The sequence below is a fragment of the Salminus brasiliensis genome, chromosome 19 (genome assembly GCF_030463535.1).
Source record: "Salminus brasiliensis chromosome 19, fSalBra1.hap2, whole genome shotgun sequence".
Classification (NCBI taxonomy): domain Eukaryota; kingdom Metazoa; phylum Chordata; class Actinopteri; order Characiformes; family Bryconidae; genus Salminus; species Salminus brasiliensis.
Window position 1 is genome coordinate 7,379,053 of NC_132896.1, and position 13,123 is coordinate 7,392,175.

At 43.6% G+C, this 13,123-nt stretch overlaps 1 protein-coding gene across 2 annotated transcripts in view; it reads left to right on the top strand.

The window, feature by feature from the left end:
* The window catches only part of immp2l (inner mitochondrial membrane peptidase subunit 2), a 120,861-nt gene extending 109,259 nt beyond the window's left edge, over nucleotides 1-11,602 (top strand). For both annotated transcript variants that reach the window (XM_072663851.1, XM_072663852.1), the window contains 3 exons: nucleotides 3,664-3,729; nucleotides 8,318-8,420; nucleotides 11,181-11,602. In XM_072663851.1, the coding sequence (XP_072519952.1) occupies nucleotides 3,664-3,729; nucleotides 8,318-8,420; nucleotides 11,181-11,336 (325 nt within the window). In that variant the 3' untranslated portion in view covers nucleotides 11,337-11,602. The remainder of the gene's footprint in view (nucleotides 1-3,663; nucleotides 3,730-8,317; nucleotides 8,421-11,180) is intronic.
* The last annotated feature ends 1,521 nt before the right edge of the window (nucleotides 11,603-13,123 follow it).

The window sequence follows — 13,123 nt, forward strand, 5'->3', positions numbered from 1 at the left end:
TCACACAAAACAGTTTCCCCAAGGACAGACAAATCACCACCCATCGTTGAAGCAGTGACTGCAAGCTGATTGGACAAGTACAGCTGTCAATCAGTGCAGAGATCTGGGCTAGAAATGTGAAAAAAAGAGTAGTTTTCTCTCTCTCTCTCTCTCTCTCTCTCTCTCTCTCTCTCTCTTTCTCTCTCTCTCTCTCTCTCTCTCTCTCGTCCTGTCTCACTGTCTCTCAGCCTCTTCCTCGCTGTGTTTAATCTTTGCACTGTGCACTTTGCTGGTGGCTGAGTAAAGGCTGGCATGTGTTTGTGTGAGAGAGGGAGAGAGAGAGATGCCGTATTGCCCGAGGCGGCCCCTGTGCCGACTGCTGAGTAGTGAGTTTTTTACATCAGGACTTGGAAAAGTGTTTTTTCCAGACTGTTTATCACATCAGTGCAGGAGCGTAAATCTCATCCCTCACAGTGATTCAGTTACGACCCGTCAGACTGTTCAGCACATCAGAATAGCTCTGCTTCCGTACATGTATGTTCTGTTCTGTTCAGTTCTGTTCAGTGTGGTGAAATTAGGGAATCATGCGCATATAAGCCCTGTCCCCATCATCAGGAGATCACGGGTCCGATCTCCGCTAATACCACAGCAGTCAGTGGTTGGACGTCCAAAGGTACATTCTGATCGCTTCTAGCAGTTCTCACTCCGGGCCGGAGCGCTGCTTCTGCGCGCCGCGTAACCCGAGCCATCTTCCTGTAAAATCCAGTAATGTTACTCTACACCTCAGTGTGCACGCTGCTTCTCTTCAGATGTCTGTTCCGTGTCATTCAGCTTGTCAACAAGTGCATGTTTACAGCTGTCCACGAGGGGGCGCTTCTAGAGTGATTTGTATGAACTGAAGTGATGTAAAAGTGGATTACACTCCCCACCTGTAGGGGGAGCTAGAGAGTATAAAATGACGATTCTCGCATAATGCTGCTTTAGGAGCGGTTCCAAACCACAGGGAGTGAAAACCTTGCATGGGAAAGAACCTTCAAATTGTATGGGCAGGAGTAACATGACGGTTTAACAGACACCCTCTACTCAGACTTTTAAGCCAGGGGCCCATAAGCCGAGGAACCACAAGACCAAGGGGCCCGAAACCAAGGGACCCCAAGCCACAGGTCTCCAAACCATGGGACATCAAGACAAATTTCTCCTAGACAAATGCCTCCAGGCCAAAGACCTTAAGCTAAGGGCCCCCAAACCAAGATTCTTAAGTTAAGTATTTTAAGCCAAGGGCCCACAAGCCAAAAGTGCCCAAGCCCAAGGGCCATAAGACGAGGGTCAACCCAGCCATGTCCCCCAAAACCAAAGACTTTAAGCCAACAGCTTCCAAACCAAGGGCCCCCAAAGGCCTTAAGCCAATATTTTTTAACCAAGGGCCTCAAACATGGGGTCCCCAAGTCAAGGGTCTTATAAAATACTTAGAGACTTGTAATTCAGTGTGGGCTAAAATTATTGTGCACAGCAAAAAAGAATAATCTGGAGATAATTATTGATAGTATTTCAAATGTATCTTTCAAAAGCCAAACACAATCTCATACATACACACACACACACACACACACACACACACACAGCTATGCCAAGTTGTGCTGGATGAATCGGAATGAATTCTCTGGGCTTTCCATTTGTAACACTTGTGATAAACACAGACAATATCGAAGCCTGTAAAACTAATGAAGGACACAAATCACACTGAGCCAGCTTGCGTGTGCTGCTGCAGTGGAGGAGGAGGAGGAGGAGGAGGAGGAGGCTTCACAGCCAGTGATGGAGATGGAGCTGCGCAGCTCGCTGAACTGTTCGCTCTGTATAGATTCTGAAAAGATGCCAGCCGTGGAGACGACGTCACAACAGAATCTACTGTCTAATTGAGGGAGGTTTTAGAGAGCAGTTTGCTCTTACAGTCAGGAACATGTAGTCCAGAGCACGCCTTTTTCTGCTGGTGTTTATAAGATGCTTCACAGTCTTTGGATAAATTGGTGCAGAGTCGGCTATTAAAAAGGGGGAAGTGAGGAATAAGCACAGGTTATGCGTTCAGGTTATCTTCAATGCTCTCTGATGCCAATAACTTCACTTGTTTCAGGTGTGATTTGCTTCAGGATTCAGATTCAGGTTTTTTGCCCCCTGATTCATGTGATGTGAGTAGTGTAATGTTTGTGTAGATAAGATGTGCTGCTAATTTAAACTGAATTAAAATCAATTTGTTTTTGTAAACAATTTTGTAAGCAATATGATGCCATTGGCTTAAAGGCTCTTGGGGGGCATGGCTTAAGTGCTTTGGTTTGAGGGCCCTTGGCTTGAGATACTTCAGCTACTTCAGCTTAAGTTAAGGCCCTTGGCTTGGAGGTTTTAATGGATGCCTGTTTGCCAGGTGCTAAACCACCCCTGCTTGATGCCACCACCACTGGGAAGGTGAAGGCCAGCATGTGGCATTCTGTACTGATTCATTTAGGGTAGTAGCAGATCATTTTACAGTGTCTATCTTAGAATACAGTTATTTTAACCCCTTAATGCAAGAAGGCTTATTACACACTAAGGTGTTTTACTCAGGTGTATTACTTCTGTACAAACTGGCGGGGCTATTCTTGGCCGGCGAGTCGTAGGTGTGTTAAAGCAGAGGAGCGATACTCTGAATGTTGTTCTGTTTTTTTCGTTTCTAACCAGCCATGATTCAAGAGTGAAGACATGGTGGGAGTGCAGTACCTCACAAATGCAATACACAAAGCAGCTCAAATGCAGTGAAAGCTCAAGGACCACAGATACAGACCATTATCACAGCTCCGCGTTCATTAATGCAGGAGCGTAAATAGTAACGTTAAGTCGCGTCCGGTCTTTGTTGTGATCAATGACTGAGGCTACTGCCCTTTCCGAAATACACCCATAATTTAACCGAACGCACGTACCAGAGTTTCCCCTCCATCCAGTTTAAACATGTTCAACTCCAGCTGGAAAAAACTCAAATGCAATTATGTGTGATTTTTAATAAAGCAGCCAGTAAAAAGGAGAGGTAAACTGAAGCGGCGTGAGCGCAGGGCTGAAGGGTGGGACAGGTTTACTCATGATTGTGATTAAAAACACTCGCACGCTAAACTCTAAGATCAGCGGTAATTCATTCAGCTTCCATTCAAAGTCTTCTCAGCATGGTTTGGTTAAAACCCTTGAGAATCAGACCCCTCAGCGCGGGGCCCTGGTGAGTAGTTTAATGTAGAAATACGATGCTGTGTTTGCTAGCTCAGTAAGTGCTAGTCTTCAGTCTGACCATTCAGAGACATGATGTGGCGTTAGCATAAAGAAAAGCTCTGCTTCTGGCAAATTCCACGTCTGTGTGCATTCACCGAACGGTGCGCCGCAGCAGAAGTCCAGGGTCCACTGTTCTGTCACCCTCTGAGAACACGCCACACTGCTTCAGGCTGAGAATAATGACAACTAGAGGATGCCAGAGAGCGATCTGCTGGAACACAGCAGTGAAAGCAAAGGATCGTAACTGGAACCAATACCCAGTCCTTTAATGTTTGATTGGACGTGCCTACCGGACTCCCTAATCTTAGCCCATCTGTTACTTTGGACATATGTCTCCAGCTTTCGGTCTGTGTTAGCATTTATTGATTTATTTAATGGATTGATTGTTTACTTTTGCAGGTCTCCCAAGAACCCAAACCAGAAGATAATCAAGCGAGTTATTGCTCTCGAGGGAGATTTTATCAAGTAAGTTTCTCATTTTACTAATTCTTTCTGTGGAATTTTGAGACATGGATATGGATACATTCACATTGCCAGACTGAAATGGCACAAATTTGATTGGGTCTTTGATCACATTCTTAATGAGAATGGTGGGACCAGAATTCTTGTTGTTTTCCTACATGCATGGACAGCTCAGAGCTGTTTACCAAAAAAAAAAAAATGTGCGCACACAAACACACACACACACACAAACACACATACAAGTCATCAGTGGTCATCAGCGTCACCAACTCCTTGTTGGTAGGTCATGGTTTGTACCGCCTCAGGCCACTATCAGTAAATACTCTAATGACCAGGCCCCCCAATGCCTGGTCATTTTGGAGATGTCCAGACCTATTCATCAGGCCATAATGATTTGGCTCTTGTCAGAGTTGCTCAGGTTTTTTACGCCACCCATTTCTCCCATGTTCCAACACGCCTGACTGTTCACTTACCATCTTACAAATATGACACTATACATTTGTGGACACACACACACACAGCTTGTCTAGTCTCTGTAAAGACATATTGCTAATTGCAGATAAACATGAACCTTATGGCACCATGCCTGGAATTGATGGTGCTCCATCCAATACTTTTGGGATGAGCTTGGGGGTTGGGATGAGCTTGGGCAGTGGGGTGGGGAGGGATGGTGATCATTCTAACATCCTGACCTTACTAAGACTTAGCAATCAAATGCAATCCAATCACAGCAGTGCTCTAAATTCTAGTAGAAAGTCTTCTTTACTGAACAGTGGAGACGGTTACTCCAACAAAAGCACTATAAACAATTAATTAGCAGGTGTCCCAATACATTTGTCCATATTGTGTGCATCACAGTTGCTGACTTGCACCGTTGTTACAAGACAGTAAAAATTATTCATGCCATAATGTTTTGGTTCGTCAGGGCAGAACGTGGTTAGGTTGAAGTCATAGTTTCATGACTCACAAAGTGCATTAGTGAGTAGGAGCCTTTTGGGATTTAGCCTTAGTTTGATGTTCATGACGCACGTGGCTCATTTGTGTGATGTTATTGCTTCGGATGTGTGAGTACAGGTCATTCGAGGACGCAGAAACATTTGAATGACCTGTAATGTGAAGTGAACGTGGCCTAAAATGTCTCTAAACTGAACACTAATATCCTTTGTGTTTAAGTAAGTGTACTGAGTTTATTAACACTGTTGACTTCTGGGATGTGATTGGTGTTGACGAGTGTAGTAAAGGGTGTAGTAAAGCAGCGTTCTTGGCCTCACTCTTGGTCCTGGAGGACCAGTGTCATGCATGGGTTCGGTGGTCTCCCTGCTCAAACACAGGGGTTAAAGCAAGTGTTCAGGGTGGGCCCCGAGTGGTGCTGTGGACAAAATCGCTGCCACTTTCCTGCTTGCCATCAGCAGCCAGAGTCAGAGAGAGCACAATTGGCCTTCTCTCTCTCTCTCTCTCTCTCTCGCTCGCTCGCTCGTGGTTGTGTTGATGGCACTTCCTCCCCACATCACTCCTAGTCTGTTAGCCATTGTGAGCTGGGGAGCCATGCTTTCCTCCAAGAGTGCTGACTATGTCAGCAGCACTTTGAAAAGAGGCATTGGCCAGCTTTACAGGGGTTGAAGGAGACATGTGCTGGTCTTCAACATTGCTAGTGATGGGGGTGGGGGGGTGTTCACATGAACAGAGATTAAGTAATTGGCCTTCCACTTTGGGTAGAAAATAGGGTAATAAATTAGAAGTAAATTATATACATATATAACAGTACAGAGTGTGCACTGGGCCTCCAAGGCCAAAATGGATAAACCCTGCCTTACAGTAGCATAATGTAGCCAGTCCAGTATCATCACCATCACGTACTGACGGGCAACTCCTGAACACCCTGTGTTTTATGTCTTTGGTATTACGTCAGCCACTTAACAGAGCAAACCGCATAAAGGCTGTGATCACACATAATAACCCAGTCCTGACATATTCCTCCTGAATGCTACGCTCTCGGAATGCAGATTAATGGTGGCCTCACTCATTAAACCGCCCAGGCTCGCCTATGTCACATCTCAAGGTGATCTTTGGATGCGCAGCTGAAATGCCAGCCCTGATGGCTCTGTGAAATTGATTACCTTCGAGATGGTTATGAGATACGTAGCAGGGTTTTGCTGAAATGGCTGTTAGTTCTTTTTTTTTTTTAGCCTGCTGTCCTACGATAGCAGACAGGAGCATTTTAATGACTCCTCAGACCCCATCAATTGACAGCAGTGCCATTTAGTAAAGGTTCAGTCCTTTCACAGCGATGTCCGTGGACGACGTTAGCTGAAAGTTGCATAACAGTGTGTTTTCTGCGGCTGTAATTACACACTAAAGCCAAGAAACTCAATACTCTATAACGGCAAACTGAGGATGGTTTTAATGCCCTGGTTACTGTTATATAAAATTATGTACAAAATTTTAAACACTTTTTATTCCACGGATTGTAAAGCTTAGGCTTGTCTGTAAACTTCTGGGCAGGGCATTAATAGTGATGAGCTTGTTTTGACCCTAATAACGCCTGAGGAATTTTATAGTACATGAATTTGACATATCGGCCTAATTAGCCAGTAGCAGTGCTCGCGGTGACTACAGATGAGGGAGCCGATATTTACTGTGAGGCATGGCTTTAGGCGGTTCTTCTGCTGTGTTTAATGGCACGCCGGTACCCTAACGCTTGAATTGCCGTTGTTCACGAGTTGTTTTAGAGAGAAGCCCACCTCGGATCAGTCTGGAAGGACAGGAAAGGATGTAATATGATGGCAATGAAGGCACGCCTGTAGTTGAGTCATGTCTCTGTTTGCTTGTGGGCCACACAGCAGTAAATCTGAATCACGTCTGTAATGCGGCTCTCTCCCTTTTCCTGCTCATGCTGGAAGCCTCTCAGCCCCTGACCAATTACACACGAGCCCTCCCAGAGCACCACTACAGATATGAGACATTGGCGCCTCTCAGATTCATCTAGAAAAACAAAGATTGCCCTTGGTGTGTGAGCATTAATTATTGATCTAAAATTAAAGTCGGAGCTCATGGCAAACAGGATATTGCATTTGGTCCTATGTTGCACGTCAGAACTGTAAGAGGATTTGAGGAAAGTTCATTTTGCACTGTACTGAATCTCAACGTGCTTGAATAATGTATTAGCGTGTTTAGTGGTGACTCCGGACGATCCTCGTCGACTCGTAAAGCTGGAAAAACATATGGTAACGCGCTTGCCTGTGTGGACAGCTGGTACATTTCTCATGTGGATCCACTGGGATGGACTAATGACATCCCTCACTGCAAACAACAGAGGGAAGATAGCGGTTGTGAGGCAGAGAGTCACGCTTTTTGCTGCTCTGAAATGATGGAAACCTTTTATTTATCAGAGAATAAGAGAGAGATTAGTTTATCTACCTTCATTAAAGTAAAGCAAGTGAGCTGCCGGTGGGACTGTACCAATCCATACCTTTACCCACCCACAGCACATTCTGACCACTGACCACAGCAGTAATGTTTAGGCCTTTAAATCAGAGTGGGCTCAGATCACACAGGGGCCTGTCTTCCACTGCAGGGCCGAACAGTTCTGAGCCCAGAGGGTAACCATTCCAGTGGCTTTACCACACGGACACGGCTCAGCACGGTTAATGGGGTCTGCTGATTGGCTCCACAGTTGCATCACCGTTGTGCTGCAAGTTTCAGGTTTCATATTTCTGGAAGCCGTGTCTTGGTCTGTAAGCCCCCTCTTTTGCCTCCTGCGTTCAGCTTTTGCGAAGCGTGGGCTGTGCCGCTTTGCACATAAAAAAAAATACGAATGAGCGAAAACTTGCTCTTCTCTCTTTTACATTCAGTCACCATCTAACCTATATAGCACAATATGTCCAAATGTTTGTGGACACACTTTCCAATGAATGCATTCAACTACTTTTAAGTTGCACCCATTACTGACAAGTATGTGCAAATGCATGCATACACACTGCTTGTCTATTCTCTGTAGAGAAGTATTGCCAATAGAATATATATATATATATATATATATATATATATATATATATACTTATTGGCATGGGCTAAAGGGGTATAACCCCCCCCCAGCATTGAACTGTGGAGCATTCAAGTCTCTTGAATGATGGATGGTGCTCTATCCAATACTTTAGGGTTAAGTTGGGGAGTTGGGGTGAGATGGGTTGGTGATCATCCAACATCCTGACCTCACTAATACTCTTGTCACTCAATGCAATTAAATCCCCACAGCAATGCTCCTCCACAATCTAATAGAAAGCCTTCTTCCCTGGACAGTAGAGACAGTTACTCCAACAAATGAATGAATAGGTGTCCCAATACTTTTGTCTTGTTCATGTGATCATGTATGGACATTTGTAAACTTGTGTGATGTGAGATTGTCTGAGTTTCACTCTTCTTTTTTGAGTATTTGAGGACACTGTCCTCCTGGTGAACCCCAGAAGTTCTCAAACCCTTTACGAGTTTTAGCAAGGGCCGTTTGACAGCACTATTACACATTACATACTACAGTAACTTGTTTTGCTCTACAGGGTGTGCATTTAACTCCATCTTGTTTGGTTCTTGTCAGGACCCTGGGCTACAAAAACCGTTACATAAGAGTTCCAGATGGACACCTGTGGATCGAGGGCGATCATCACGGCCACAGCTTCGACAGCAACACATTCGGACCGGTAAATTGTTCACTTCTCCAGCGCTTATATTTGTACCTTGACTGACCACAGAAATTGGGTATTGTGCAGTGAGGAATACTGTTGTATGCTTTATTTATCTATGATGGAGCAGAAACGACCCACACAGAAATAGCGCCTCCAGTAAGCAATTGCTGCAGCACAATCACTTCATTTCCTTGTGCCCCCTCCATAGACAGCCACAGCTCGGAAAAGAAGTGTATGAAAAATTTAGAGAACATGGGAAAGTGCTGCTTCCCGAGGCCATTGTTTACAGCCCTGCTATGCTCTGCTGCCCTCCGAGCCCATTCTATAATATAGAGATGTGAGAGGCCATTTTGAAACAGCTCTTTGCTTTAGAGCCCTTTAAATGCATTATTGAGGAGAGCAGTGTTTCCCTGTTTCCCTATCACTCTGCCCTCTTTTCTTCTGTCTGCTTAAACCATGATGTGACCAAATCAGTCTGTATGAAGCCTTTTAGACACCGTGCCACTTGTACTGCGGAGCATCTTTAAGGTTATGACCAGTAAAATGAGGTTTAAAAGATGAGAGCTTTTTGTTTCACCTGAGACCTTGTGTTTTTTCCCCTCCATTTCTGTAGCCCGAGGCTCTTGGTGAGGTTGCCGTTTTTGTCCTCTGGCACATTTTTAAATGATGGTTCTTGTCTGGAAGAAAATGAATAAGTTCCTCACTGAAGTGAACACTTGCAGGATCTCTTTTATTATTGTTACACGTCCGTTTCCCAGAATGCTTGCCGCGCTCCCCTGGGAGCAGGCCGGAGCGTACAGTGGTGTGTAAGATGTATTTGCCAAAACACTGTCAGGTCATATATCACGAAAGAAATATTCCTGTTGGACGTTTCAGGCAGTGGGTTTTTGCTGTTTTACTGTAGAGTGCACTTTTACCTTGACTTGATGCATTATGGGGTGAATGGGGGTGTGGAGGACTGGGAGGAGAAGGAAAGGAGAGGTCATTTGTTTTTCCTCAGTGTGTACTTCCAAATAAAATCTAACCAGCACATGAAAGATTTAAATCCCTGCTTTTACACACTTCCTTTTACATTCGATTTGGTTAGCAAAATAAGCTGACTAGCTGACAAGGAAATAAGAAAAGTGGGAGGTTTCAGGTTTTTGGGAGCAAACTGAAGTTACTTTGTGGCTTCTAAGCGGCACAGCTGTCTAAGCGTTTGACCACATCATCGGAAAATCACTGTTTGATCTCCACTGATGCCACAGCCACCCGTGGCCAGGAGTGGGTAGGATGACCTCACCAACGCTCTTGTCGCTGAATGCAATTAAATCCAGCAACGCTCCTCCAAAATCTGGTAGAAAGCCTTCTTCTCTGGACAGTAGAGACAGTTACTCCAACAAAAGCACTTGTTTTAATACCCTTTATTTTTTTTAATAAAGGAAGAAACAATGAATGAGAAGGTGTCCCGATACTTTCGTCCATATAGTGTATGTTCATGTAAAAAGAGTGTTTTGACTGGTCATGTGCCACATTTGCAAACTTGTGTGATGTGGGAATGTCTGAATTTATTTATATATACAGTGTATATATATACCCATCATAAAGTGTGATACTGAGGCCAGTGCTTTAGGCTTACCTGTGATACCACACTATGTCACTAAGGCTCCTCACCAAATTCACAGGCTTACCTAAGATGCCTCCACTCAGCTGATGGCATTATCTCCCCCTCTGATCCTCTCTAGCCTGGCCGGGTATTTGCAAAAAGCCTCCAAATGGACCTATTCTGGGGAACAGTAAGCTCTACAAGCTCTTCCTGGCCTTCAGCGCTTCCCCAAACGCTTTCGCTCTCTTTCTGCTGAGAGATTGATTACTTTATATTGAAAGGACTGAAAGAACATGCGCTCTGTTTGATCCTTCTGGCTAAAGAACTTTACAGAAAGGATGTGCTTTCACATTGCAGAAAATGTAGAACTTGAAAGTGTACAGTGACGTAAAACATGTGCATGACCTACTGTCATACTGTCATCACTCGCCCCACTAATAGAGCTGAGTATTGTTTAAAAAGTCAACTTCAAGCTGATCCCTTAAAACCTAACATTGCATACTTGCATATTTATCACCACGACGCAACACACACACACACAAGCCACTAGTTCAGGAGTCCAAACTTGCTTATTGGCTCTCTGAAACTGCTAAAGACTGGCTTCACTGTGAAAGATCAATAGATTTAATATTTAGAAATATTATAGGATGTTTTTTACATAATTGATACATTTTCTACCCAATTTGAAAAGCCAATAATCAAATTCTTGTTAATGTAAACTATCCTAAATTCTATCATCATGCTACAACACCAGGAGGGTGTTTTTGGTGTTTGTTTGTTTTTTTTAACTCTTCTGATATGCTTCCTCTGCCTTGTGGGCTTCAGTTAATTTAATCTTTGGACAGTTGTTAGGTTTGAAGAATTGGAGAATTTATGGAGCTTTTAGACATTTGATTCATCATTACAATGGCTTAGGGTGCCCAGCCCTTTGCACAGGCCACATTGACATTTGAAAAATATTACAATAACGTGGCTGTGTTTACTACTTATTAAAAATATTGTGTTATTTGTGATATCTACTCACTCATTAACAGATGGGAAATGCATACCTTAGTTGTGAATTTCTGGGTCGAGTTCTTTTCCTTTTCTCTTCATTGTAATATGAATTTCTCTATTTCGATTTTGATGGTTATTATATTATGATATCATTATCAAAATGCCAATAAACAGGTCTGACCGCTTTTCTCCAGGTCTCTCTCGGCCTCATCCACGGCAGAGCGTCTCACATTATCTGGCCCCCGAACCGGTGGCAGAAGATCAAACCGTCTGTTCCTCTTGACCGCAAACCTCTGCTGAACTGGGGAGGATCAACAGAAGATGATGGTGACGATGATGAAGAAAAATGACAATTCAACCAAAGTAACCCTCATCTACAGACCCTGCTGTAAACTGGACTATGGACATGTATGAGCTGAAGAAAAGCAGGAGGCCAAATCAGCGTTAAATAGTTTTACACTAGCTGTTAGACGGTCACTCGTACGTGTGTGTGTGGTGTCAGTGTTAAAACGTGCAACAGAAATGCATGGTCATTGAAGTCATTTGGATTTTAGAAGTCTTTGAAGAGGTGAGTTTCAGGTGTGTTCTGTAGTTTTGTTTCGCAGGAATAAATGACACTGATACCACAGCTGTCTCAGAACTGGTTTTAATGGTTATGATGATGTTGTCCTAAACATTGGCCACTGGTGAGGGACTCCTGATTAGGTTAATTTAACCACTTCGACTCTGTATGTAAGCCTACAGCTCAGTTCTTCACTCTCAAAACTACAATGCTCCCATATTTAACATCAGTGTCATAGGCCCTAAAATAGAGCCTTATGGGACTCCACAAGATAGGCTAAACTAAACAGTGACCAAATAACTCAATAGTTTTTGCATTAGGATTAAAAAGGAAATAATAAACATAGGGTTCAAGAGATTAATCGTGTGATTGACAAGTTAACTTATCAATTAGAGAACACACATTAGAACCCCAGCTGGTCCTAGTGCAGAAATTTTGCTTACGCTAAAGTCCGTCCAACTTCTCTCCACCAAGGCTGCATTTCAGAACAGTAGAATGATTTGATCACAAGGGTTTTCTGCTTGCGTACCTCTGTAATGAATTCTGCTACATATTCACCTGCAGTGTACCTTGAGGAAAAGGTTGTCATATGCATAAAACAGAGTCAGCGGTCAATTTTGCGATTGATCTGCTGCTGCCTATGACAGATCGTCCTTAAAAGGCACAGCTAGGAATGAAGCGTGCACTAAGGCTGGCTCCTTGGGGAGCGCACTCACCGTGGTTCTAAACTCAATAGGCTTTAATGTGAGTGGCCGCTGGTCAATACAGATCTCTGTGGCGGCCTGTGATAAGTTCAGTGGCTGTCAAACATAAATTGGCACCGACATCCTCAGGGAACAGGAAGGAACCATATGTTCCTGGACGAAGTGAACTCCCCAACAAGTCCTAGTGGATCTGGAGGCTTATGTCCAATTAAACATCAAATTTACACAGTTTCCCCCTCATGCAGCTAAAAGACCAGGCATGGTGCATGTCTGACGTTTGCTTCTTTCGGTTTGTGCTGGAGGTACGAGGCTAAAGTAGAGTACAGGTAGAAAAAGGCTTAATGCAACTAATGTAATTAGCATTGTGCTATGACCCATGAACTGCACAAGCCATATTTCATTGCCTTGTTAAAGTAAACTTGATTCGACTTGCTGATGTAGTATGTTAGAAGCTTCGTTAGTGACATCCCATATTAAAAAAAAAAAGGTCTTACCCACATAATTTAAAGCGTAAAAGTGCGGGAACAGGATAATGAAGCATGTGGCCACGCCTTAGGATCTTGTTCCCACACCTTACTATTTTGTGGAGATGACTTCTTATTCCCACTCCCTACTATTCTGTGTCCATGACTTAATTATCTTGTTCCCATGTCTTACTATGTCATGGCCATTACTTAATTATCTCATTCCCATGTCTTACTATGTTGTGGCCATTACTTAATTATCTCATTCCCATGTCTTACTATGTTGTGGCTATGATTTAATTATCTCATTCCCACGTCTTACTATGTTGTGGTCATGATTTAATTATCTCATTCCCATGTCTTACTATGTCATGGCCATAACTTAATTATCTAATTCCCACGTCTTA